Source organism: Athene noctua, chromosome 14, assembly GCF_965140245.1.
Source record: "Athene noctua chromosome 14, bAthNoc1.hap1.1, whole genome shotgun sequence".
Taxonomy (NCBI): Eukaryota; Metazoa; Chordata; class Aves; order Strigiformes; family Strigidae; genus Athene; species Athene noctua.
In genome coordinates this window covers 1736160-1763683 of record NC_134050.1, presented here as the reverse complement: position 1 = coordinate 1763683, position 27524 = coordinate 1736160, and the positions used below count along the sequence as shown (strand labels likewise).

General features: G+C 44.9%; 1 protein-coding gene across 1 annotated transcript in view; it reads right to left on the bottom strand.

Annotated features, from left to right (window-relative positions):
- MICAL2 (microtubule associated monooxygenase, calponin and LIM domain containing 2) overlaps window positions 1-27524 on the bottom strand; it is a 128666-nt gene that overhangs the window by 8337 nt on the left and 92805 nt on the right. Inside the window, exons 26-33 of the mRNA XM_074918467.1 lie at window positions 27104-27296; window positions 23402-23574; window positions 22173-22247; window positions 18057-18154; window positions 14535-15897; window positions 6680-6774; window positions 4509-4601; window positions 2515-2608 (exon numbers count right to left, since the gene is read on the bottom strand). Coding sequence (XP_074774568.1) covers window positions 2515-2608; window positions 4509-4601; window positions 6680-6774; window positions 14535-15897; window positions 18057-18154; window positions 22173-22247; window positions 23402-23574; window positions 27104-27296 — 2184 coding nt within the window. The remainder of the gene's footprint in view (window positions 1-2514; window positions 2609-4508; window positions 4602-6679; window positions 6775-14534; window positions 15898-18056; window positions 18155-22172; window positions 22248-23401; window positions 23575-27103; window positions 27297-27524) is intronic.

Sequence of the window (27524 nt, the reverse complement as noted above, 5' to 3'; positions counted from 1 at the left end):
TGTTCTCAAAACTCCAGCCTTCTGTTCTCCAGAGGGATGCTAGGCTTCCCCTCTGTACAGCAGTCACAAATAAAGGGGGCTCAGCCAGCCTGCACCTTTTTAGGAATAGCTAAACCTCATATTCCTTATTCCTTCAGGTTTTCAACTGATTTCTTCTGACTATTGAAAACCTCGGATATGCTCCTTATGAAACCCAAAACTAGCTGCCACAGGTGCAGATATTTGTTCACCTTCTAAAACATGAAGTGATTTCTTAACATTCTCTCAACACAGATTTTCTTCTTTACCATCTTTCCTCATGATTTGTTTAGTCAACTGATCCGTTATGCTAATTTCAGTGGAAAACGTGTTTTGAGATTTTTATTTCTGTATTTTCTTGTAGGCAGATGATCTCCATAAGCCTCCACAAATGTCAGTGGAAAACAAAGCGATGGTACGTCAGTGATTTATTATTTGGTATTTTGAACCAGAATAAAGGGAATAACTGGCATGAAAAATTATTCACGGGACTGATATTATTTCTTTCTTTTTTTCTTTTTTTTTTAAACACATGAATTGTTGTCACTACAATTAGAAGATCATCAAAGCCTCATTTTGCTCATCAGTCTTCATGGCAGTTGTTTCGCACCCACGCATGTTCTCTTCTAATTCAGTTGAGGAGCTAATGAATAACTCCCCTCACAAAGGGGCCATTCACCCCGGGCTTACACAATTATTAGAGGAGAGTTGCGTAAATGTCACTGAAGACTAGTGTTTGCAGGCCTGTCTCTAAATTTGGTTATTCACAACCTTTGCAGCTCAATATTATTGCTGAACTGTGATCGTTTTCTAATTACCTTAATAATACCTATTAAATCACTTGAATTGCATAAGCGCAGACCTGCTTAAATACAATTTAACCTAATAAACACTGGTCATTCATTAAACAATAACGCTCATTATTTTTAAGAAGGTTGAACAGAATATGAAACTCACCAATCCCTGCATGATTACACCTATGTTATTACAAGCAACAAAGCACTCACATTTTGTTTGGGAAACTTATGGCTTTGTGCTTTCTACTGAGAGACAGCAACATCCTATATTTCAGTATCTGCCCTATTTGTAACTAGCCACCTACACACAAACAATCAACAGAGAGAAAAAGTAGTGCTTTCACCTTAATGAGGGCAATCCAATTACTAAGGATGGGAAGAGAATGAGAAGCATCAATCTCTTGGCAGACAGCCTTCTTTAGGAAATGTGATTGTCAAAACAGCAAAAACAAGAGGTGGCTTTAGGCCATTTATCCTGGTATTCAGTGTCTATCCCAAGAGCTGGAAGCCTCTTGTCCCTCTATATTTTTGAAGTTTCTTAAAAAACCCAAGCCTTATACAACTCAGCAGTAAAGAAAAAAGCTAACACTCCAAACACTCCAAAGTTTTTTAGCAGACTTTCTCACAGGCAGTAAGGTGGCTGCCATTTGATAAAAGGTTATGTTTTCATTTAAGAAAAAAAAATGCTAGCCTTTTAATTAACATTTGAAATAGGTTGGCACTATCAATTATAGGAAATTAGTTAATAAGTATAAAAGGTTGGGCAAATGCTCTCTTGCTAAACTGATTAGTTCAGTGTTAGAATAGGGGGGATAACCGCTAAGAAATATGGCATTAAAAAAGCCAGCATGTAGAGACTGTGCTGGGTTGCCTAGCTAGGACAACAGAAAGGTCGGGTGTCTAAACATATCCAGGCTTTCAGTGTTGTCATGATAGCACAAGGTTCAGCTTTGTAAATCAGAGGTGGCGACATGTTTGCAATCGGGGTGTCGGCTCCCGAGCCCTTTCAGGACGGACGCACAGCCCCTCTGCGGGCCCTTCCCCGCAGGGTTCGCGGTCCCAGCGCCATGTGGAGCCTGGAGGAGCCCCCAGACGCGCTGCGGCTCCGCGGGAGGTGTCCCCAGCCTCACCCCACGCGCAAGGCCGCGGGACGCCGCGGTCCTGCCCGCTCGGCGCTCTCGGTTCCAGCGAGGGAAAACCTTGCCTCCAACTGGGGCCAAGATGATTCCCCGCTGGGGGAAAAGCTGTGTGCTTGGGGTCTCTGCGCCTGCACGCTGCTGTTGCTATAGCATGGCCACCGGCTCTAATTGTATTAATGGCATTTCACACTCCGGGAGAAGTCATTAAGGACTCTGTTACTAGGCACGGGCTGCTGCTGGCTTGGTAACTGAGATACAGCTCACTGGTTCCCTCCAGAAGATGAAATTAAGCTCAGGATGGGATTTTTAAAATTGGGGGGAAAAAATGTAGACTCAGGTTCAAATAGCAAGGCAAATCTGTGATAACCAACAGAAAACGTGTAGCATTCAGCGTAAAGGTGCTTGGGGAAAAGGATAAACAATGATTATTATCCTTCCAGTTACTGTTTCATTTCAGATTTCACACTGAACTGCATTTCTATGATAATCATGAAAATCACTCTGCTTCAAAAAGATTAAAAAAAAAAAACACCAAAAAACCCAAACACTGCTTCATTTACCTGATTCTCCTCTTAGTTGTCTCTCCAGTTTGACACCAAAAATCTCCAGAGCTCTTTGTCTTTCCTCCAGTTCTTCTAGCTGGCGCTGGACTGCCTGCAAAATTGTAATGATGTAAAAGCTACAGACATAGCTTAAAAATTCAGAGACAAAAGATGGTCTCAGTGGTTAGAGAAACAGCTTGAAAAGGTCTCAGAGGAGTCACAGGATTTGCAAACTCACTGAGTGTATTAGGCGCCTAAGCAATTTAATAATTCCACTAGGTATCTACCCACATTTTTATGTGAGTATCATAGGTACTAAAAGAACATCAGTTTTTCTGAACTTTAGCTCTCCAATTGTAAAACAAAGATCATAATGTTTCTGTGTCTTGCGAGGTGTGAAAAGTCAATGCTTACACATTCAGAGGCACATGGTCTGAGCTGCTATGTGAATAGAGCTCAGATAAATATGGAAGGTTTACAGCTAGAAAGCTTTGCTATCTATTTGGCTGTCCGTGGGGTTTTGTTGTTTATCTTGCTTTCATATTTCACAAACTTTTGACACAGGAAGGAAGGATCTAATAGCTAAGAAGTGATAATTCAATGGCACTTCAGGAAGGACTTCTACATTCACTGGTCCATTGCCTTTTAAATATACTTTTCAGAGGTGCCATGTGGATAATAGGCATGAAACACCTTAAAAGGTTGAACTGTCAAAGACAGATGCTCAGCAGTTCCCATTTCAGGCTGCGTTAGGGCATACCAAGCCAAACCCTCAGCAACAGCCTAACAAACATGAAAGATAGTTCAAAAAGTTTGGACTTATTTCCACAAAGCAGTAAAATAAGAGAAGGCACGTATGCATCTAATTTTACCTTGAGGTAGTTTAGAATTCTCAGATAACAACTGTAACATAGTTGCTCTTATTTTGGATCAAATAAGATACTTTTTTTTTTCCCCCCGTGAGTTTTATTCTGTCACAGATTTTATAGTAATGGCTAGATACTAGCATTTTCTAAAATCCACTGTCTGGTTCAAACACAAAATTTCTCTCCTTTTCAGTAATACATTTTGCAAAAGCAGTGAAGTCTACAAAAATGGAGATTTCAGATTCACATCTGAAAAACAACTTCTACGTTTTCTTTTTTAATTTAATATTGGTACAGAGGTAGCAAGTGGAAGCTCCATCCAAAACTCTCCACCTGCTATAATGATACAGAAGCAGCCTGCTCTCCCCACTATCACATCTCGATTACCATTACAACCTGAATTAATGAGATTAAATCTATCTCAGGTTTCTCTGCCCTATGCTACACACACAAAAAGTGCTAATGGCCGCATAAGCCATTAAGTTGTGCATGTGTGCATATAGATATGTATGTCTGATAAGTGAAATAAATAAACCTGAAAATTTTGCCACCTGAGAGAACAGTCTGAGATCAAGTTGTGCAGAAATGCATTCTCAAATCTTTGAACTGCAATCGGAAACAATAAATCATTAGCAGAGTCCGGAGCTTTTCCAGCGTTTCCCGAAGAGTAGGGCCTGTGTAAAGTGCAGTGACTTTGCGTCATTAAGAAAGAAAACAGTTCACTTTCACTGTGATGACAGAGGGAGAACAAAAACCATCACTGTATTTTCATACCCTCCTGTAGTACCTAGGGGTAATAGCTGAGTTTCTTACATTCTCAGGGGCTGATGTTGTTTCCCCTTTCTATCTCTTTCCCTCTTCAGTGTGTTACTCTCTTTTTGCCAGTCACTACTCCCTCCTGTTCTTCATACACAATTACAAAATTATGATGATCTCCCGGGGCGCAGGTGGATGTGTCACAAATAGAGATGCAAGGCCCTGCCACATACATACTCACTGCTCCTGATGGTTTGGGGAGATTTCAACACAGAAGGCAGTGACCTGCAGTGAGGAGCGAGGGGAGGTGCAGAGCCCACACTGGATACCCTCTGTCCTCACTAGTTACTCTTGGGAGACAAATGGGACATCTGAAAGCTACATCTTCACCTGTGCTTTGTGAAGCCTCTTCAGCTCCTCTTGTTTAATCAATTGCTTTGTCTCCTTTTCCAGCTTCCTCCTTCTTCTAAGAGCCTTTTTTGCCTACAAAAGAGAGATCCAAAAAAAAGGCAATCAAAGTGTAAGTACGCAATTACAGGCTTCCTCAAGCCTTTGCCAGAATAACAGAACCTCTGAGGTTCGGAGACACCTCCAGAGATAGTCCAACCCAACTCCCCTGCTCTGAGTGAGGTGAGCTGCTGCAGGGTGTGTGGGGCAACCAAACTGAAATGAAAATATTCATGTAGGAATATTTTCATTCATTTGCCTACATTGACTTTAAATCATTACAAGCTCTTTTTGCAAGCCTGAGTGTCAACTGTGTCTATAAAAAATGACTTGAATGATAAAGTTGACTCTATACAACCCACCCGTATACATGGCTTCTGCAGACTTCACCATGCTCGGGGAAGAAGCCGGGCACAGGTCAGGGGAAGCACCAGTGTAAGGAAACTCAACCTATTTCTACTGCTGTAGCTGCTAAGTAGTAAAATTCACTTTGGATTGCTTGTAACATGGTAAAAGGGATGTTTCCGAAAGAAATGGCCATCACAGGACACTACCTGAAGCCCTACAAAACCTTCCCCAATACCATTTCTCTCCTGCATCACAGAGGTTTTTTGCCTTTCCGTGGGGCAGCCAGCACTGCTGCCGGGAAAGGGGGGCAGCACGTGCTGCGGGGCTGACGAGGGAGCTGCCTGTGCTTGCTCCATCCTGCCTTTGACCCAGGCTATCCAGAAGTGCTTCAAGGCTGTGGTTTTCCCATTTTGGACGAGACAGAATATGTGAGACAAGATGAAAAAAAATACCATAGATAAGATGATTAAAAAACCTAACCAGGAAGCCACTAGAATTTTCCCTGAGTTTTACCAGAGACAAATGGTGGTACTGGCAAAATAGCAGCCAGAACTGGCATGAAAAGAGGTGCTAGGAGGCAGCAGAGAGAAACAAGCTGAGTGGGGAACGTGTATCAGAACCGAGTCACTGCTAATGCCCGTGTGCGGCAGCTGCTCATTCACCCGCTTCTGGCAGCGCTGCCTGGTCCTGCCTGTCTCCGCGCCTGCCCGGACTGTTGGGAATTCCTCCTATCCAGTTTTCTCCCGTCTTCCTTCTTTGCTCAATTTGGCTTAAACTTCATTTAATTCACCAAATTATTTTCTTACTATACCTTGTCTTTCCTGTAACAGGAAGGATGACTGATGACTTCTGACATATCAGCGCCTCCTGACACAGAGCTGCTGGCGGGATGTGCCGCCACACATTGCTGCGCTTCTGCCTTCCGGCACTTCGGTTCCTCTGGAGCTGTGCAACTGGATTTCCACTCAAAGCCTCACTTAGCTTTCAGCTCCACTGTTTTTTCAGAGTACTGGGTAGCCTCTTGCTCTGCTTTCCTTTTTTTACCCCCCCTCAAGGGCAACAAATCAAAAGGCCACCTTGTACTATTAATTCCGCTTACTGATATTCCCCCTTCACAGGAAAGAGGTAAACACATCTCTGATGAGCTATTTGGGCAAAAAAAGCTCTGTTTCTTCACATCAGAGCTGGGTACCAAGGGTTCACTGGTACTTTAACCCCACCTGCTAGACAGAGGACTGAGCTAGGACTCGGGGACCCCGGTCTGCAGGCAGCCCTTTCGGTGTCAAGGGTCTGGGTGTGACTTCGTGGCTCACGCAGTCGTGCTGATTAGGATAAACACAGTGTTTTCCATGCAACCTGCTTACAGTGCCTCTTAAATGAAGTTGTATTTCCCCAAGGGAAATCTGCATCTGTTTGGTTTAATTTTTTCAATAGTTTGCTTGTTGGGCTACGTATTAAGGCCACTTAAGAATGCAGCTTCAAAGTGGTTTCAGTGAAACATGTCTGTTTGTCAAATTAAGATGTCCTCTGTCAATGCCGGTGTAACCCGGGGGAATTAAAGATTCAAAGAGAAAAAAGAAATTTTGATGTTCATCTGTCTTAGAGAGTTTTAATGTATTTTCTCTCCATGACACACAACCTCCACTGATAAAACATTCCAGTCCTCACTTGGAGAAACTGCCGTGTGTTTTAGATCAAAATCCTCTGACAGCTCTTAAATACAGTCCAACTGAGGAAATATCTTTCTGTTTCCAAGTCAAGATTACCTTGTGTGTTAATAAAGGCTTGGATTCAAATTCATCATCAGAGGAAGAAGTAGAATACTCAGTAGCTTGTTTTCTTACAGGTAGGTGTTCACATCCTAAAATGCAGGAACAAAATAGTCAGTGAAGCAAAAAATACTGTTCTTTAACTTACACAGACACTTTGCACCTGCCCCAAGTTCTAATCAGCAGCACCTAGAGCAATCTGGAAATTCAGTTGATGGCATTAATTAAATTTTTGATCCCTGTCAAAAACGCTGTCTGGCTGTATTTGATTTTTTTCAGGTATTACATACAAATAAATGAATTCCTTGGGCCCCCTGCATGTAGCATGCTCTTCTAAATGCACTCAACATTCATTAAAATGTATATCTAAGTTAGCTATATTACCCAAATGATTGTATAAGGCTCACTATACAGTGTAATTGAATGCAAAAAGTCTGAGCCAGCTCTTAAACAAATTACCCTTATGTGGCTTGTAGCATCTGGCACCCATTTTTACTACATGACATCTGCTCAGTGTAAAATAGTTGGCGTCAGAATGTCTGGTCATATAAAAAAATCACAAATGTAATCAGAAGCAAATGGACTAAGAGAACAAGGCTTTATCACACAGCCTCATGCAACATAAATATTTCATTAATTATGTCTAAACAAACGTCACTTATTTTTCTGCTTTAGGAATATTATCACATCATTGAACTGTTGATTAAAATGCCATAATAAGTCAGGAAAATCCATACATCACAACAATGCGCTCCATAAGGAAAACTCAAAGGCTGCCTTTGGAAGAAGCATGCTTTCAGAATTATAAATTAAATTACATTTAATTGCAGCAATTTTATCATGCCTGTTTTTCCAGCATCTTGTTTCAACTGGGTGTAAATATTTGAATTTCTTCTTAATTTGTCTAATTCATAGCTTCATTCTCTTTATTTCAGAAAACAAAACTGCTTTTGGAACATCTGTCTCTATGCTTCAACCTGCTACAGGGTTAACGATTAACAGCTGGGCAACATCTTGGAAACGTACATTATTTAAAACTAACAGTGCCATTTTTCTTTGTATCTGTGAGGTAACAGTTGGCTTTCTACGTGCAAGTTGTGTTCCGATTAAAATCGCTTCCCATTCTCCCAGTGTAAATGTTTCTTCTTTGCCTTGTCCTGGATCCCAGTCCTGAAGCAGGACTTCTGTCTGAAGTCCTAATTTAAAATCAGGATCCATGAAACACTTTCATGCCAGCCAGTAAAGCAATAAAATCAAATCCAAGTATTTTGAGGCAGAAATTCTGATTTGTCTCAGCAATCTCAATTTTAGAAGCACCCAGTCTTAGTGCTCGATGAAGGTGCAAGCTCGGAGTGCCCAGCGGAGCAGGCTCGGGTTCAACATCCTTTCTGCAGGACAAGTCCTTGGGCAGCAGATGCCTGCAAGCTAAACCAGGGAGGTGCAGTAGCCCTCCAGGTGGGTGTCCAGCCTCCCAGGTGATCTCCCTGCCCAGGTTCGCCCAGGCTGCCACCCCACACCTCCCTCTCACCATGCCTCACAATTGCTGGGGTGGCACCAGTGCCACACACTGCCCCACGCTCTGCCGACGAGAGCACAAATCCAGCTGCACCCCATCTCTGCCCCCAGCAGGGACACTCAGCCGTAAAGTCCTTCCCAGTGCATGAGATGGAGAAAGGCATGGAGAATATCAGTCACTGCTTGTTTTGAGGAGTAAACTCACCTGCCTTGCTTTTCCCTGTGCAACCAGAAGTTTGCAGTAACTGCCCTATGGTTACGCTGCTGGTGGAAATCAAATTCCGTAATATGCAAAGGGCAAAATTTACAGCCCAGCAGGGCTGGAAACACAAGCAATTACATGCTCCCTTTCTTCTCTCAGCTGTGGGAATAAGTGACTGCTCCCCCCTGTCCTCCTCTTTGAATGATATCAATAATTTAAATAGCACTACAAGGTCTAGAGGAAAAGCAAACTGCTGTAACACAAGGGCACCTGCCGCCTCCTCAGGGCTGCGACTCATGAGCTCTTTGCCTTTCTGTGACAGGGAGAGGGTCAAGGGCTTCCAAGGGCCATCTCATGAGCATGAGGAAGCCAAATGTCTGCGTAGAGAACAGATTCATAACATCCCCAGTCCTCCCAATGCCTATCTGCTATGGAGAGGCAGGTATTTGCACCTTGCTTTCCAGAGCAAAGCCACTTCGATTGCTCGGAAACAGCTCAGCCTCTCAAGGGACACGGTACCCAAAGCCCTGTGAGAGCAGCCACATGACTGCCATCAGCTACGTCCTTCTTTGTGTCCACCCGAGAGCCCTACAGGACAAAGGGCCACGTGAAACCACTCGGTGCTGAGGCATCTGATGGATCTGCCTGTGCGTGTTGGCAGTTCCAGTCCCTGTCATTGCACAGCACTGACCTTCTCTGCCGAGGTACCGTGGGTAACGGAAGCACGGGCTGCTCCAAGGAGGTGCCCGGAAACACACAGTGAAGAGGGACAGAACTGGGATGAGAATAGAGTTTTTTGGCTCCCGGATGTGTGGTCCTGACACATTTCAGGGAAATAGAAACAGTGGGACAGTGCATTTCTTTCAACATTAAAAGGGAGGCCACACAGTGCTCTGCTCAGCTATTTTTCTTTGGCTACTTACTTGTAGGAGAGACCAGAAATATGCTCTAAAATGTACCCCAGATGCAAATTTCAGCTTCAAGACGACTATAACAAGCAGAGTGAGAAATTACCTCACTGAATGAACTTGCTTTATGTAGAGCTAGAGAAAAATACCACATTTATGCTATTTTGGGAAAAAAACCCACAAACTACTTTTCTATATTATAGCATCTATACGTTATACTATAGATGACTAAGCATTAATCTTTCCCATTTCCAGAGGGGTGGGATAGGCAGAATTTAGCCGCCAGCTGTGAGGATTTGCACAAGGAGTTCACACATAAAAATGCTCAACTCAGGGACTCGCTGGGTCATTTTAATCTGAAATTTAGTAATAGAGAAGTTAGATAATAATAATTTGTCTACCCCAAATACATCAAGCCTTAAAGCTCGATAGCTACAGAAAAAAATCTAAAAACATATGTTTTTTCCAAATCTTAACTGTTCTAGACTTGGGCTTTCTGTTTCTAGCCATCTCATTCCTTCAAAATGGGAGTTACTTATTACTTATTTCTTAAGTACTCCAGTGTCTTCCTAACTTCCAAATTAACACGTTACACTAGAGCTTTTTCTTCCCAGCTAAAATGACTTTGGATTACCAGGAACGGTCAGCCATAGTTTTAGTTCTTAATTATAAAGGGGAAAGGAACAAATATTTCTGAAATTTTATTAATCTGTTCTTGACTTCTACCTCACAGTAGCTACTAGGAGTTTGGTCAAAAGACCTTTACAGCATGCCTGATTTACAGCTGTCAAATCACAGGACAACGAGTATTAACTGTTACAGAATCTGACAGTGTCATGGAATACACTTCAAAGTACAAAGCTGGCCTCCAACTCTTGATTTTGGGACTTGGTATACTTGTATGTGCATGTCGTAAGAGATAAGAAAAATTAAATCCATAAAATTAAAATTCCATTGAAAATTAAGTTGAATGGCATCAGTGGTAAAGCCCCCACGGTATGCAGAGGGATGAACTGGACCAAAGTCCAGTGCTTTGAGAACCCCTCCCTTAACATACACACCTACGGTACTGGTTTTCCTAGGAGACTTGAGGTCCTTTGGACAAAGAGAGAGATGTCACATGAAAACGTTGAGAAGGAGATACCTTCTGTTAGACCCAGAACAGCTCCTCGTTGTCCTGGAGATTTACAGGGACAAGCACCACTGCCGTCACTCTGCGTGTCACAGCTTACCTCCCTTTCCTGGGGTGGTTCTGTGTCACAGCAATGACTGCAGTCTAAACAGCAAGTCTTGGAGCACAGAAAGTCTTGGAGCAGGAACTGTTTTTATAACACAGTGTTGTATTAATCTCTTGGCTTCCTGTGCAAGTGTCCAAGATTGCATATTTTCATTAAGTCATTGGAGTTAATCATGACCACTGTAAGCGCTTCAGTGTTTTACAAAAGAGAGAGGCAAAGTTACACATCTCTCTTGGGGCACTGCTGTCTCAAAGCAGACGGGAATTGACCTGAGGTAGGGCACAAGGAAGGCTAGTAGAACTCAAGAATGGGGTTTGACTATTTGGCTTCACGTGTCTGCTTCTCCACAGATTTCTCGTGTGATCTTAGGCACGTAAATTAATCTTGTAGTGCCTCGGTTCCCCTTCTAAAATACAAAACATTGCAAATACACAGACTTTCAGTGGTACGAAGATGCAGTAATGGGAACCATGTATGAACCTGAAATATTTGCAAACAACCCCTTTTCAACCTAAAAGTGCACAAGAACAACAAAGTGAATTCATAACATGTCTGATTTTCTCATCAGCTGAACTGGTTGTCCTGCTTAATGAAGTGAGCCAGGTAGACAAGTCATAACTCTCACCTCATATAAGGGACAACTCTAGAAATATTTTCACATGATCCCTACCCTGTCAGTGACAGAAATATTCCTCCCACATGTCCATTGCTATCAAGAAGCAAATCCAGAGTCACAAATATCTGCCAATAACCAATAACATTCACGGGCTGCTCTTCAGAAGGTCCAAGTCAAAAGTAACCTAAACTCCGGATCCACTACTACGTCTCGTTACAAACACTGCTGGCTGCAACTCTCTCATACAACCTGGCGTAGCTCTCTTTTTACTGTTGTTTTTCTGTGGTATTAATGATTTTTAGTATCTAACTGACATGGCACTTTGGCATTTTTTTGACTTCCAAAAGGACAAGTAGGCTTAGGAGAGAACAGTTAACCATCTCATTGATCAATTTTATTGATCAAGTTTTTGGTGGTTTTGTTTTTTTAAGTGCAGGTTGGAACACAAAGGAGGAATCAAAGGACAAAAGCCCCAAAGAGATTTGTGCAGTAAATCGAAAATCTGGAATTGAACCTAGAAACTCCAGTGTGGTTATTAGCTATTTGGGGACATTTGTATATTCTACATTCAAACTTACATAAGTTTTTTTTTTTTAAAACCAATCTCTCACTGAAAATAGTGCATGAGCCCCTAGGTCCCACACAAGCAGTCTCTGCAGCCAGATCTCTGGACAGCCCAAAACTTCCAAGTGGCCCTGAGGAATAGCTCTTATGAAACAGAAAGAAAGTGTTAGCCAGAAAGCCTTTAGACCAGGTCTGGGTATCAGAAGGTGGAACGGCCCATAGGGAAGGTGTAACTGCAGACATAAGTTTGAGTGACAGGCAATCTGCTGCTAAGTAATTAAGGTCTTTGCTTCCTCATGCTGAGCTTCAGCTGGTGGCTGAACACTTGGCAGGAGATGACAGAAAGGGCAGAATACAGTTTTTAGTTTGGACAGACACCTGGGTCTGAAATGCAGAAGTCATCAGCATAGGGAAGACATCTGGACGTGTACTTGCTGATGAAGTAACTAAGATAAGGTATAGGGACAGATGAACAAGAGAACATAGAAGTATATGTGTAGGGTGAGACTGAAGGTCCTCCCAGTCTGTCTCCAGCAGTGGACGTCTAAAGGAATACTATAGGTACTGGACAGTCTTGTTTGATTCCTCCCCTTGAGACTCGTCCAGCCTCCAAGCATTTTTCAGTTCAGGAACTTTCTAAATTGAAAGTGGTTTCTAAGCATTTGGTACTCCTCAGTGGATTTCTCTTCAGTGAGCTTGCCCAGTCCCATCTCAAGCCCATGGGCTGTTATCATCCAGCTCATTCTCTGGCTGCACAGCCCACTGTGGGAGAAAACGCCAGCATAATGCAAGACCAACCATACCTGCACAGAACAAGTCTGTCAGGCCCCAAACAGGCCTACTGCAAAGAGCCAAGAGCGGTATGAGAAACAGCCTCATTAAATTGGTTTCTACAAGGTGCTGGGTTTTTTTCTTTAAAGAAAAGAAATTGTCTGAAATTCATGGTAAATTTCAACAGAGAAAAATAATTACATGTAATGTGGGCTAAAGCTCGTCATCAGTTCATGGCTGAAGTTTGCCAAGCCTGGTCTCAGACAAGTGCCAGTATGAGACAGAAATGCCATTTTAGAGAGCCAAGCAGGACTTGGCTCTTTACCAGTTTGATTTACTCAAATATGAATGTTTTTAAAAGTTCAGGGAGCTGAAGTGTTGAAACGTTGAAGATGACAGATTCATGGGCAAATGGCTAGATCAAAGCTCCTTTTTTTTCTTCTGAAAAGACTTTGCAATGCCTATATTCAATAATAATAATAATTTAATAATTCCTCTTTTGGCTTGCAGAGGAATGCAACACATATTAAACCAGCATGTTTTTCCAAAATATTTAAAACATAAATAAAATACAGCGTTATTCAAACCTAAGAACTTTTCCCATTTTAGTAACTACACAACATCCCAATTACTGTAATACACTTAGTTAAGAGTTAGGGTGATGACTAGGTATAGACTCAGTAAAGTCTCCCATTTAAGACCACAGCATGACAAGAGTGAACAGCAGCAACTCTGTGGCTTCAGCACAATCCTCAGCATCCTGTGGCTCAGGGGGGATGCTTGGTTTTGTGAGCTGTTAGATAAGGGATGCTCCACGAGTCCAATCCAAAAATTCAGAAATGAGAACAGGAGTTATTCTCAGTTTTAATGAGCTTCAGATCAAGTCTCTTATAAAATGTATATCTTCCTCACAGTATGCAGTGGCTCTGAAGCAGAAAGGAGGCAAAAAGGATCTGGCAGCTCACTGGGAACATTTCAGTGACTCTGCGTTTTACATACAGATTGTTGCAGTTCAGCAGATGCATACAGATGCAGTACAGCAGCAATTTTGAGGTTACAGTTTGGGTTGCAATTTAATAAAGAAACAAACGGGTATGTCAATAACATTCAACAGGTTATTTAGTTAAATAACTGTGACTTTCTGCAGTGGGGTAGTGGAAAGATGAATCACAAAGAAAGACAGGTGGGTGCAGCTCTCATACCTCATATTTCATACCTGAAACTGTGCTGCACTTAATTCTTTCTGAGCCTATGCTCAGATTACTCAGATTGCTCTTTGACATCAATATTTCTCAGACTGATCTGCAATTTTAATCCTAACCTTGTTCTTGCAAGCAAACATGAAAATTGATGCCTTTTAATCACTGCCCAAATAGACTCACAAATAGGTCAGAGTAGGTCAGTAAGGTGCTATCTCCTCTCAAAGAAAATAACAGGGGGATATTAATGACACCACAAAGCTCCCAAAAGTATGTCTACAATTTGATCACTACAACAGTGGACAGAGCTGAAGGGACACCTGCAGAGAAGGCACACACACAAAGCAAAGCTTCTTGTTATTGCAACCATATTGCTTCAGTCTGTGAGCTCCTCATGGAAAGGGTACCAAATGTACTCCACACTGCACTGGAGCTTTCAGTGCTCATCCTTCCACTTGCCTGCTGTACTCCCCCTTCCACAGCACACTCAGTGTCACAGCAGCAGCTGCTCTGCACAGCGTCCCACTCCGCCTCACCAGCTCTGCCACCTCACCAAGTACATTTTCCTGACCCAAACACATTTGAACAGCAGACCAAACTTGGGTCCAGTGAGCTGCACTTTGATTTCAAATCTGCTCTGCTCCTTTAAACCAGAAGCATCTCCTAAACCTTAACAAAAACATATATTTATTAAATCTTCCTATGTAGAAAGTAACTATAAATTAAACATACTACAGATAAGTGTTTGCATGATCACACACAGGTCTATCAAATGTTCAGTGCTATTATTAACAATAATAATTTAATAATAATAAAAATAATTCTACTCAGGTCCTCACCTGTGGAAGGATAACATAGCCTGTCTTCTGGAGAACGGTCCTCCATGAAAGGCAGAGATGACACAAAGGAATTCCCTTCTCTGTCATGAGCTTTACTTCTCAGTCTATCAAAGAGTGACCCGGGACTACCATTCTGTGCAGAGTCATCCAGACTGTCATTGGAGGTGTTTTTGGGCTCTGATGATGAAAGAAGGGGGTACTTTTCATTACAGATAAACACATCATCCATGGGAGCCCCTGGAGAAGTCTCTCTGAAGGTAAACTTCTCTAGGAGTCCTGGGACATCCTCCATCCTAGCGCAAGATGATTTCTGAGGTGTACTGGTTGATTTGGAAAGCCTGGTGTGAGGACTGTAGACTGGGAAGGATACCTCTTCACTGTAATCCCTTAGAGATCTCTCTTCAGAGCTGACAGAAGAATTGTATGGGTTTGAGACAGGGCTCCCATGTCCTAAATACTCTCCCGCCCACTCCCCTACTTTAAGCTCCTGTGGCTCAGTGTTATTGGCTGTATTATTGTTGCCATTCCTTTGGCTTAGGGAATAGCCAGGAGTACTGGGGAAGCTGAAGAAAGCTTTTTCTGAAGGGGCTTTGACTTTGCTGTCTGAGTCCTGCTTTAGTCCTTCTGGAGATGAAATTAGAGGTTCCCAAATGGACCTTTTGATAGCATTGGCTATGAGCCTCAGTGGTGATTTCGGCTGGCCAGCTGTGTGCTCCCTGGCAGCAGCATCTAGACTCCTTAAAGCATCTTTTCTGTCAACTGGTAGAGTTGGTGGAGCATCATCTGCAAATAAGAGAGGCACAGGACAATCAGATACTTCAAACGCATCTTTTGTCCCATCAGCATCCTTCTCCTCTGAAGTCCACAGTGCTCCTTTGTCTTGATACCCTGGACTGGTTCCACCTAAGTCCTTCCCGTTTGAATTGTGTGACAAGGGTCGCTGTTGAGTACAAAGAAACAGTCTTTTTTTTGCCTCCTTTGATTCTCGCTCAGGCTTTTCTTCGGGCTGCCTTGTATTTCTGCCATCTTTCTCTTTCAAATCCAGAGATGACAGCACTTTTGTCTTCTTGTTAAAATCTTCTTGTTCAGAGGTATATTTCTGGTTTTTTTCCTTCCAGCCCTGGGCTGTGTATGTCCCAATGTCACTATCTGTATCTTCAGGGTCAGAAAAATCAGCAGCCACTGTCCCATTGCCAGGAGGGGTCCGTGAAAAACCTCTGGTGCTGCTCTGCAAAGGACAATGGGGTACATAGAGACGGATGTCTTCAGGCATCTCTCTGACTCTTTCTTTTCTTTGAAACACTGGGCTGTAGGGTTTGAGATGTCCTCTTGTAACTTCAGGTAAATTCTTGTAAGAAGCCAACTGTGAAGTGCATGAAAAAAAGATTTTGGCGTAGAAAAATACAGTTGAGTACATCTTTTATTTCATATGATATTTTAATCATAACATAATACTAATAAATGTAATAATTAATTTATATACACATATATATGTAGATGATAATACAATAAGAAGCAAAGCTTTTCTCCCTAAAGGGCTAGTATTTCTCCAGGAGTGGACATCTAATATGACTGGAAATTTTAAGTCTCAAAATAATGTTATTCATGCTAAAAATCTGTCATATCTTTATGAATTGCCATTAATATTTTCCTTAGAAAGAAACAGTGCTATGTACAGGAAAATGAACAAGAGTAGATCTGCTCTGTTCTCCCATGTGCATCCCAGTTTCATCACCTTAGAGTTTCCAGCAAGCACAAGAGACCGTCATCCATCCGCTCCAGCTGCTTTTATAATATTGCATGCTTACATAGCACAGGTAGGGATGAATGAAGTAACCCAGAAAAGAGTGTAAAATGCAAGGTGGCAGTTTTAAACAATTCAATTAGTTCTCTTTTATAATTATTTTCCTTTGGTAAATATATAAATTCATTACTCTAGCCACTGAAATTTTCTGCTGGAGATAGTACCAAGGATAAATGCCCACATTATTTAGCCAGCAGACCAAAACTAGAGGGGTGGTTTTGTTCCTAAAAGAGAGACATTTTATTCTCAACACTGTGTGATAATGAATGGTGTGAAGATTCAATGCCTGTTTCCACTTATGTGCCAGATTCCCAAATTCACAAGGGTGAAGCCATTAATCTGTCTGACTTCTTGTTTCCCAGAAGCATCAGAAGTAAGGCAATGATTACACCCTGTTTCACAGTTGTATCTGATGACTAAAATTAATATTGGCCAGTATCTCAGATAGAAAAACATGAGAAACACCAATAAACAAATAAACACCCGCTTAATCCTCTCTCTTTAGAGTAAGAAAAAGGCTGCTAAGCACTGCTTATAGAGTGGGAGCTGCATGGAGTCACCTCTCCTGGTGCGTGGCGTGGCCAGGCAGCATTGTGCAGCTCGGCTCCCCTGGGACGTTCCCTTCCTGGCCCTATTGTCCTGGACCGGATCTCAGCCACCACTGTGGACATGGAAGTCTTGACACAGACCCTGAGGTCAAGCAGTTTTACTCATGTGTAACCCAAGGGTGAGAACAATGGGCTAGGACACGGAGGACGTGGGCTGTTCCCCACTCCGCCCAACTCCGAATCCAGGGGACGCGCTGCCCTTTGCTTGCACGGTCGGTCATGACTCCTGCTGCAGCGCTGCACTTATGGCAGGCCCACCCTTCCTCAGCCTTAGGAAAAGTAAAATTTTTTTTAAATACAATGGAAATACTAGGTCCTGAAGGAAACTGAAGATGATCCTGAGCTGTGGGAAGTGTGGAGCCAAGGGTCTGCTGCAAATTAAGAAGTCTTATGCCCACCGGATGCAAAGGGTAAACATTAGACATGGGCACACCTATGTCTAAGGGCTGTAATGGCCTAAAAAAATCCCCCAGTCTCCTACACCAGGTTTCCTATGGCTGGCACCATGCGAGCCCTTACCTCAGCTCCCACATTTCCTCCCCAAGGCTGGTGCTGGCCCTTGCCTTTCGCCCAGCGATGCACAGCGATCAAGTGGCTTTTAAGCCACTCAGATGTGACACCCTCTCACCCCACCACTGCTGGCACATGGCCTTTTCCAGCATGTTACACATTTCCATCCAGCCCTATAAGCACATGGGCGGACCAAAAGCCAGCTCAGGAGCACCAGGGGACAGAGGTTTGGGAGATTTCCTCTCCTTTGGGCAGAAACTGTGGCACAAAGGAAATTCCAGTAGCAGCTAAGCCCCGTGATGCAAGGGAAGGGTGGGGTGGTGGTGCCTACATATTGTCTGATGCCACAGATTAGTGCCTAGCTCTCAGGGAGATCAAGGTCTGAGTCCCACAGTGAATGTGACTTAGCCACGTGATTTGGGAATGGTTATATCAATCAGAGCATCAAAGTCTCTATCCTCCACAGGCACTCCAACTTTAGTGGTTACTGTGAGGATCAAAACTATTTGAAAGAGCAGGGGGTGCTCAGCCAGCCTGCCAAGAGCAGACATGCCCCAGCAGTGGTGCCACTCATTTTGCTCTGCACATTCTCCTTCGTACCTGTGTTTGGGACTGATCCTCTCCAGGACCACTCTGACAGCTGGCTGAGCTCTCCTTCCAGTGTAACCCGGGTTTCTTGCCGGACAGCAGAGGGAAGCCTGCCAAAGACACAAATTTTACCATCACATTGGTATTATTTTTGTCTTAAATAAAGTTTGCAATTAAAGAATAAGAGTAGAAAGTTAAACAGTCATCTGGATACAGCTGTATCTGAAGAGCTGACCAACAGTAATGAAGTTTATGGACTCACTCATATGTGTGTGCACACTGTGCCAAACACGTGTTGACATTTTCAGCGGTGGACCTGAACTGCTTTCACTTTTTGGCTGGACGTAGTGAAACAGCTTTTGAGTTCCAGGAAACCGTCTGGAAAACCAGCCCTCTTTAGAGGGCTTTCAGGCCTTAAAAGCAGAGGCAGTCAAAACAACCAGCGACTTCTGAAACTTTGGGTAGTTCCGAGAAATGAAAAAATGGGATGACCTCTGAGAGGGCTATCTGTCAGAACAGGAAAGAAATAGGCAATGCAACCACCTGCAGGCAGTAAGGGCAGAAATAATCCTGCTGTCTCCCAAGCCAGGCCAACAGGCAGTACACCGGGGGCTCTCCTAGGATCAGGCAAGGTAACTAATTGCAAAAGGCCTTGAACCAAAACTAGCACAGACAGACACACACCTCCTGGAAGAAAAAATAGGGAGGTAACTTGCACCTGAAGGGAGTCAGGAGAGCTCTCTAATATTTGTGCCTGTGGGAATTTTACATAATAAATAATATTTGAACCAAACATAAGTATCGCTGAGCCAAGATATTACTGTGTCAAGCTATAGCATGGCAAGTATATTTATAGCTGAATTATTAACTCTCAAACCCAGTTATTAGTTCTGAAACCCACAAAGGTTCCCAAAGCAAACTTTGGTTCTTCTACATAGGAATTAAAAGCTGAGCAAGGACAAAAGCAACACACCAGAGTGAGAAGACAGTTCCTGCACATGGACTTCAGAAAAGGCAAGCCAGGGAGAGAGGCCAACTTTACTTTCCTCTCAGTGTCTCACCTATTCGTTCCCAATCTTGATGCAATTTGATACATTCAGTCAGGAATGGAGGGAAACGATGTACTGGAGTTCGTTAAGGAACTCCCGCAGTGACTAGCAACCAGGGGCTGACCTTTACATTCTGTAAAGTGAATTGAGCCATGAGAAAACATGAGAATCCAGAACTAGGATAAAAAAAATCCCACCATCACCTGCATAAGTGAGCCGGGGAAGGGATTAGCCTGATCCGCTAAAGTCCTGAGCCTCCTGGCATGGGCAAATGTCATGGCTCAGCACCCTGGGGGGAAATGCAGCCTCTGCTACAGCCATAACAGCGCTGAAGGCACAAACCCCACCACCAGAGTCTGCAGGGCAACAGCACATGCCCACGAGAAGAGCTACCTCCCACTATGGCTCTCGCGGGCCTGCACTAGCTCACAGGGACAGGGCCTGCACATGCAAGAACGTTGCTTCATGCAAAGCCACAGCTTGCCATCTTTCACAGAGATAATGGATTTATTCCCACCAAGATGCTGAACTCGTATTTGCAGCTCCACATTCAAAATTGGATTTTTTTAAAAAAAAAAGTTCCCTAGGGCCCTATCATGATCTGCTTGGCCCAAAAGCTACTCCAAGTGACCAAGATAAATTAAGAGCGCGGTGTTCCCTGTGGCTGTGCAACGGGGATTAAAGATTTTGAAAGGTAATATCCTGCTCTGAGCCCTTCAGCCAGTGTAACCATGACACTGATTTCCTTTCCTTGGCCATGTACCTCATGCTGTTTATGAAACATATGTGTTTTGGGAAATAAGTCTGAAAAGGAGACAGATTTTTCTTTCATGTGACTGATGATCATATGCATTCTTGTAACTAAATATTAAGTGGCTTAAATATAGAAACTAAGACTTACAGTGCTCCTCTAGAGAGTAAAAATTGCCTTTATTCTGTTCCCAGTATATACTGAATGTGCTTTACACCTCGTTTTAACAGCATACTTGAGGTTCAGACAAAATCAGGCAGTTCATCCGTTTCCTCTCAAAGGCTTTTAGCTCCCTCTAGAGCCCTTCGGAGGCCCACAGAAGATTTTAATAAAACGATGGGAAAATTAGTTGGCAAACGATGCATTTGCTGAGAACAAGCTGAAAATTAGTGGAAATTAAGAGTGACCCCTGATCTTTTCCTTCCTCTCTGTCTTTCTTTTTTTCTTCTCAAACCTGGAACAAGCATAATTTTTGTTTGATCTTTTAAAAACTGAGATCAATAAAGGCAAGATTTTAAATCCAAGCCTTTGGTGAAGCCTACACCTGATTAAAGCCAATCCTCAAATGCTGTACAGTGCTCAGAGACATCTCTGAGGCTGACAACAGATGCCACAAGACTCTGAGGGCCCCCTGCTCTATTCCCCATGCTGGGCATGGGACGCCCCTTGCCTGGGTGGGCCACCCCGACCCCGCGCCGCTCTCCAGGGAGGCCCCGCAGAGCGCGGCGAGCCCCGCGCACCAGGACATGTGGTGAACCCCGGGGTTCTCAGCCCCATCACGGCTGCCACAGCGGCCTCACTGGGGACAGCCCGGCACAGGGGCTGGTTTGCTGAAGTCAAGCTTGGTGGGAGCATCCTCTCAGGACCATGAAATAGCCCCATGCATGCTCTACTGAGATTTCCTGAGTTATCCCAGGTGTGTTGCACCAGGGGCCTCCAGGGGACTGCGGGGTCAGCAGTGACAGGGCTCACACGTACCTGCTCGCTCAGAGGCGAGCCCTGTGCCGGTGCTGGGGAGGAGAGATGCAGCTTGTCTCCTCTTTCGAGGTGTAAAAATTCCTCTCACAATGAGTACTTGCAAATAACCATGAAGTTCATAGTGCATTCAAACCAAGCAAGCCAAGACGCCTCTTATTTGAATGCTGGTCCCGTAACAGACACAGGGATGCTACTTGTTTCAGAAACCTTAATTTCTCTGAAGGCAAGTGGGACTCTGAGCAGCAGCAGAAATCCCGCTTGTCGCAGAGGGCAGCTGAGGGCAGGGCTAAAGAGCAGCTGTCACCACCATTCCCCAAAACCCGCTGTCTCCATGCCCAGAAACTGCAGCACTCGGTCACATGCACAAATCCCTTCTTTCCACTGCTGTACATTCATGTTTTATACTTCAAGCTGTCAACACCCCAGTCTAACAGATACGACTGTGTTTCAAACCAAGTTTTGAGAGGGTTTGGGATGCTGCTAAGCTTACCCAGCTCCCATAATGGTATGATCAACCCTGGCAGGTACCTGCGAGTCCTTCGTGAGGACTGGGTAGGCACCGTGGGCCCTTGCAGAGGGGCTGTGCCAAGGCAGGTGGGAGGCCCTGTCACAAGCAGCAGAGGTGTGACCAAGGACAGCCACCTTGTTCCAGGGCCACAGGCCTGGAGGATTACCTCGATGCAGTCTGAGCTCTGAGGGGCGACTGCACAGCGTTTCAGAAGTGAATTGAGCCCAGACCTGAGTGCTATCAAAATCACTGCGTGCCTGTGCAGTGCCCATGGGCAGGGACGGGTCCGCTCAAAACAAGTCAAAGGGCTAACGAACAAAAACTAGTAACACTTATTTTCACCAGTTCACCTCTTGGGATGGTTGGTAGTACTTTCTCCCTTTCAGTAACTCAGAAACATCACCTGTTTTTTTCCAAGAAAAAAGAGGTGATAGAGCACCTGTAGATGGGTGTAAATGGGAACCTCCAGGAGCATTTCTAGTAAGTGATACTCAAAATCTCAGACCCAGCATCACACCTAATCCAAAGTAACCAGTGCAAGGCAGGGCTAGAGACAGGCTCTGGGATCAGGGTGCATTGTCTTGGCTGGAGAATTAGCATGGACACAACTTGACAGTGAGTGTGATAATGCAGGGGACAGTCATGCAAAAAGGGAATTTGATCTTTTCAGGACAAGAAAATGGAAAACGAATACTTGGTGTGTTTTAGATGTCAATTTTCCCAGCTGCTGATGCAAAAATACAAAACTTTTAAAGGAAAGAAGGAGAAACAGAAACTTATGAGACAAGAAAACAGGATACAGCATAAAGAGAAGATACAATTGCTTCTCAGGCTTTACTCACTTGCTTGGAGTTTTCTTCTCCAACTCTGATACTTATTTAACGCCGTGGAGTGAAAAGTATTGGCTCTCTGTAGCGCTGAACAGAAACCAAAAAGACACATGGTCAACTAACATAGCAAAAGCCAGAGTGCGAAAACAGAGAGGGGGAAGGAGGGAAAAAGAAAAAAACCCCAAACCATCAAAAAAACAGAAAAGAGAGAGAAATAAAGCAGGCGGGGGGTGGTTTCCCAGCGGTGTCCCCGCGGCGGCGGCCGGGAGGGGGCAGCGCGCAGCCGGCCAGGAGGGGCGGCGGGGCGACGCTCCAAAGAAAAGCGCTTCCCTTCTCCTTACCCCCAAAGCGACACTGAGCAGAAAGGCAGGCGGACAGACAGACAGGTGTGGGGCAGGCTCACACCTGGAAAGCAGCCGGGTGAGGATGGGGAGCCGGGAGACAGGCTGCTCATGGAGATGAAGATAACCTGGCTGGCGTGGTGGGCCAGAGGTGACATGAGCAGCCAGGGGCGGGCAGAGCATGAAACTGGGGAGAAAAATCCTTCGGTGACTGCACGGGGTCACACACTGCTGGGCACCTTTTGGTGTTTGCCACTGTCTTTTTTTTGCCCTAAACAATGGCTTTGTATTCGAGAGTCAATTTAAATCACTGTATGAAATCTCCTCCTTTCTGTCTGGATAAAAATGCATATATGGATGGGGGAGGGTGGGAGACGGGAAGAAATGAATGCTGACGGCCTTTTATTTTCTGCAAAACCATTTCTTTGGCTGGTTTTAGCACATCTTTTAGTTTTGACCTTCTTCAGCTCCAGAAACTAGTTTTCACGTGTAGTCAGACCATTCCTAAATGTCTCCCCTCCCTTTCCTCCTTGTGCTTTCACTGGATACAAACATTTCAGGCAGCTACTGACAGAAGCACAAACTGAACCAAGCAGGGCTCTCTAGTGCCTCCCCCCGTGCCCCTAGCTTAGGCAGCACTGCACATACCGCACGTCCAAACTTTCTGGCAGTGGGAAAGCACTCGGCCCACCCCTGCAAGTAAAGCACCTTTTACCCTGCACCATGGAAATGCATGCAACAGCACACCAAAGGCAGAAATCCCCCTAAAAAGACACCGCTAACGAGTACAACCTGGCCACATTGCAGGCAACAGCCCCCGCTTAGAAACCTCTGCCCCCAGCCCTCTCTCCAGCCCTCAGGAGAGGCTGCTGGAGCACCCCTGGGTCAGGACACTCTTACCATCGGCAACTTTGTATGTTTTGGGACTTTCCTCCGGCGCCACAGGGCTCCCAGCAAGTGATGGCCACCTCCGGACAGGGCTGGGGCAGGCGGGGGGCTCCACCAGCAAGGTCTGTCCTTCGCTCACCTCAGAGTTTGATGAGTTGCCATTAAAATCAAACTCCAGCTCAGAGCTATGGGGAAAAAAGGGTGAGATGGAAAGAAAGTGGGACATACCAGAAGACACACGTAACTCTGTTCCCCTTCATTCCCACTGGTGCAACAAGCACCAGTGTTAGCCCTGACAGCCATGCGGGCTGCAGAGAAATAGATGATTTGCAGCCAGAACCAACATCCTTATTTTGCTTTTTCCATTGTTGTTATTACAGGACTGTAACTCGCTACACTGTTGATATCACTATTCCCATCAGATTTCTGCGGCCCAGATTCACACCCACAACCGCTACGCTCAGCGCCTGGAATCAAACTGGCATCAAGAGAGACTTGGGGCAAAACACCACATTGCTCACTCAGCAGGGAGGGCCCTTCTGCCTCTAAGGCTGTACCAAGATGAAGAAAGCAAGGCACAAGGGTCAAAACTCTACTTTTCACCATTTTCCCTACAGATTTTTGGAAATAAGAAGCATGCTCAGGGAATTCACAGGAGGTCAAATCCAGGGCTGGCCACACCAACCACAAGGCAGGCTTCACCTCAATTCATCCTGTTATTTCTGGACCTCGCCTCATCTCCCATCTGGGACCTGGAAGCAGCTCCCCTCTCTGGGCAGCAGTGGTTGCTGAGTGCTGAGCCCTTGGCAAGCAGCCGGGAGGCAGAGCCCCTCCTGCACCCCAGGTGCCTCCAAACAGGCATTGCTGGCAGAAGGTAAAGCCAAGGAGGGTGAGGAAATGCTGAGGGGTGGGAGGCTCTCCTAGCCTTCAGCCGTTTGGGGGAACCCATGCTGGAAATCACTCAGCATCAGCCATTTCAACCCTGAGGTGATGATGATCCATGGCTCGGATAAGAGCTCAGTAAAACTCAAGTATTTTGTTATCGCAAAACATGGGTATGTCTGTTACTGCACCAGCATAATTTCTTATCGTGTGTTGGACACCTCATGGGGCCATGGGGAGGGTTTTGGACCACAGGGAGCTGCTGTGCTTGGTCCTGAGCCCACTTCTGGGTGCTGCAATACAGGGTAAGGAGGGAGTGCAGAGGAGAGGGGTGAGGACAGCCGCTGGCCCAGCAGACAGGGCTGAAGCAAGAAGTTGGAGGAACCTGTAAGCATCAGTCTAGGAAGGAGAAAACTGAGTGAAGCTATGTGAACAGCCTTCAAACATGCAGAAGACACCTATAGGAAATAAGGAAATAAACTCTTTGGGAGCCACTGGGACACCCATTGATCAGTGAGTGCAACGAGGCACCTGAGCTGATCAGAGGCAGATTTCGGCATACCCTTCCTTAAAGGTAATTAAAAATATGCCACACAAACACATGTGAATGCCACACACATCATGACCTTGCCTCTAGGCCGGAGAATGACTCTTTGAGGTGATTATTAGTCCTTTTTTCAATAATCATGGGATTTCTTTCATCTCTACAGATCAGACTGTAGGGAGCAAGCTCTTTCAGGACTTCTGATGTGACCGCATTCCCACTGCCATAAATAAGCGTGCCACCATCCCATTTGGCCTGGTTTTAATGCAAACAATACTGCTAACCTAATTAATAGATTTATTGTGATTAATAGCTCTACCTTAAAAAAAGAGGAGCTGATGCCATGAGTAGTCCTGTTGGTGTGGCAGGAAAAAGCTGTTTCATGTTTATATAGTGCTGCCTTGTAGAAAGTAAAAATTTACTGTAACAGCCCAAGGCACAACCCAGGAGGTGGGAGGAAGAGGAGCTAAAGGAAAGGCTGCAGACAGTATAAAGCCAGAGTAAATGCCATGAGGGTAGTGCCTGCCAGTCCTGCACCCCTGCTTCTCTCAGATCGAGCCAGCAGTGCTGGGAGGCCAGGGTCAGCAAGGCAGCAAGGATAGGAGCACAGTTCCAGGTGTGTTGCTCTCTCAGTAGGCTGAATCAGAGTGGCCTTAAATTTCACCACTAACACATACTTTTTAGGTGTCTTTCAAGCTGTATCAAGCATACAGATATATATAAAAAATATAAATACATGAAGTCTTTGATAGCTGAGATGCTGTGTGGATGGGGAGATACCACACTGAGACTGGGCAGAGTGCCACACAAAAGAAAAAGAGAAAGACATGCCATTAACATTGATTGATATATTTCTGTTTTAAAGAGGCAAAATGTTTATTTTCCTTGGCTGGCAAGGATGTAACTGCTATAGTATGAAGCTTGTCCTATGATCTCTGCTTGATAGGTGGTCATTATTCACAAGTACCTAAAGCCTGAACTGCAAAGCTGTGTCATTGTGCTGGTCGGTTTCCCCATCCCAGTGAGTCCCCTCCAGTCACCTCAGTAGTGCTATTTGCCACTTGCTGTTTCTCTCGGCCCCCCCTTTTTAGGCAGGGGGTGCCCTGCCAGAGCAGTGTGGCTGAAGGGTGTCTGAGCAGCCACAGCAGCGGGAGGCTCACCTCGGAGCTGCTGGCACCAGCCATGCCAGTGACAGATGTGGCATCACCCCTTGTGCCACATCCCGCTGGAGGGAAGCCAGGGCCTCGCCGACCCGGGGAAGGGACCTGCTCCCTCAGATCAGAGGGGTCAGTCAGCTCTCATTGCTGCCCAGGCGCCACGGGGCCACCACGAGCCAGAGGGTATTAGCAAGGGATACAAGCACATGCTCTGCAGGGGGGGTCTGTCAAACTGGTAGGAAACCCTTCCCCGAGCTCTCCATTCTCTGTGGGAGAACCACCCCAGAGAGGTTCATCCTTCCTGGGAAGAGCACCCAGACCCATGTGGCAGAGCACGAACACCATTTAAAACCACCACAGGGAATAGCAGAAAGCTGCATTTCTAAAAGCGTTGCTCTCCACAATCTACACACAGCACCACAAGTAGGTTTTTAAAAGATGTCAAGGAACTGAATGAGATTCCTTACCGAGCAACAGTTGGATTTGGGTTTGCCTTTTTTTTCCCTCATTACCTCTCTTGTTTTTTAGTTCTCAATAAGGAAAACCACTTTACTTGGAAGATACCAATCTAATCTTTAGATGGAATGAACTCCCACAGAATCCTGCCCAGAAAGCCAATATATTCTAATTTGTACACAGGAATTGGGCTTCCTTTGACAGGTCCCCAAGGATCATAAAATTTCAGATTTCTTAGGGGTGGGCAGGTCCTCAAAGGCCCTGGGAGAGGCCTGGGGTGCAGAGCTGCAGGATGATACCCAAGGTGGGAGGTGGCCACGTCACAGGATGCACCACAACACACCCACTGCCCTAATCCCTGAACCAACATTTTTTGGTACGCAGAGCGCTGAACCTGGGCTGATCAGGGCAATGTTTTTCTCTCTGATTCAGGCCTCTGTGTGGGATGCAAATGTTTGAAGATTTCCTGCAAAGTGAGTCATGTGTCTGGGGGATTTACGGCTGTGGTAAAGAACAATTGTTATTCTGAGCGGTTTGTCTTTTTCTTTTTTTTTTCCCCCCCAGTTGTAAGTACATTCAGTACTGTATTTTGTTATATTCTTCCTTAGAGTTAGAGAGAAAACCAAGCTGCTCTTACAGGCCTTTTCTATAGGCTTAACTTGTATTTTAAAGTACCTGCTTGCATCACTGGTGACCATGACTCGGACAGCGAGAAGGTTGTGCTCGGTCATCTCCTCCTCGGGGATGACCCTCACGGTGGCCCACTCGGGGGAAGGGGGCGAGAACCAGCTCTCCATGGTGTGGCACTCAGGGATGCCCTTCGCCTTCTTCGGGGAGATGGGCTCGTCGGCCATGGGCAAGCAGTGGTCTGGGAAAGCACAAAGGTGATAGCAGGGTGTTAGGGGAGGACCTTTAGCCTTTTATTGCAAGTTTAGGTCAATTTAGGACAGTGGGAGTGAGCAAAGTAGACACAGGCTCTTCAGGTTATTTTTGAGCGTGTGCAGCAAATACAGACAAACAGCAGCATCACAGCAGTTAACCAGCACCATCCCTAAACACTGCCTTCAACAGGAGGAATAAAGAATTAAGCCAAGTT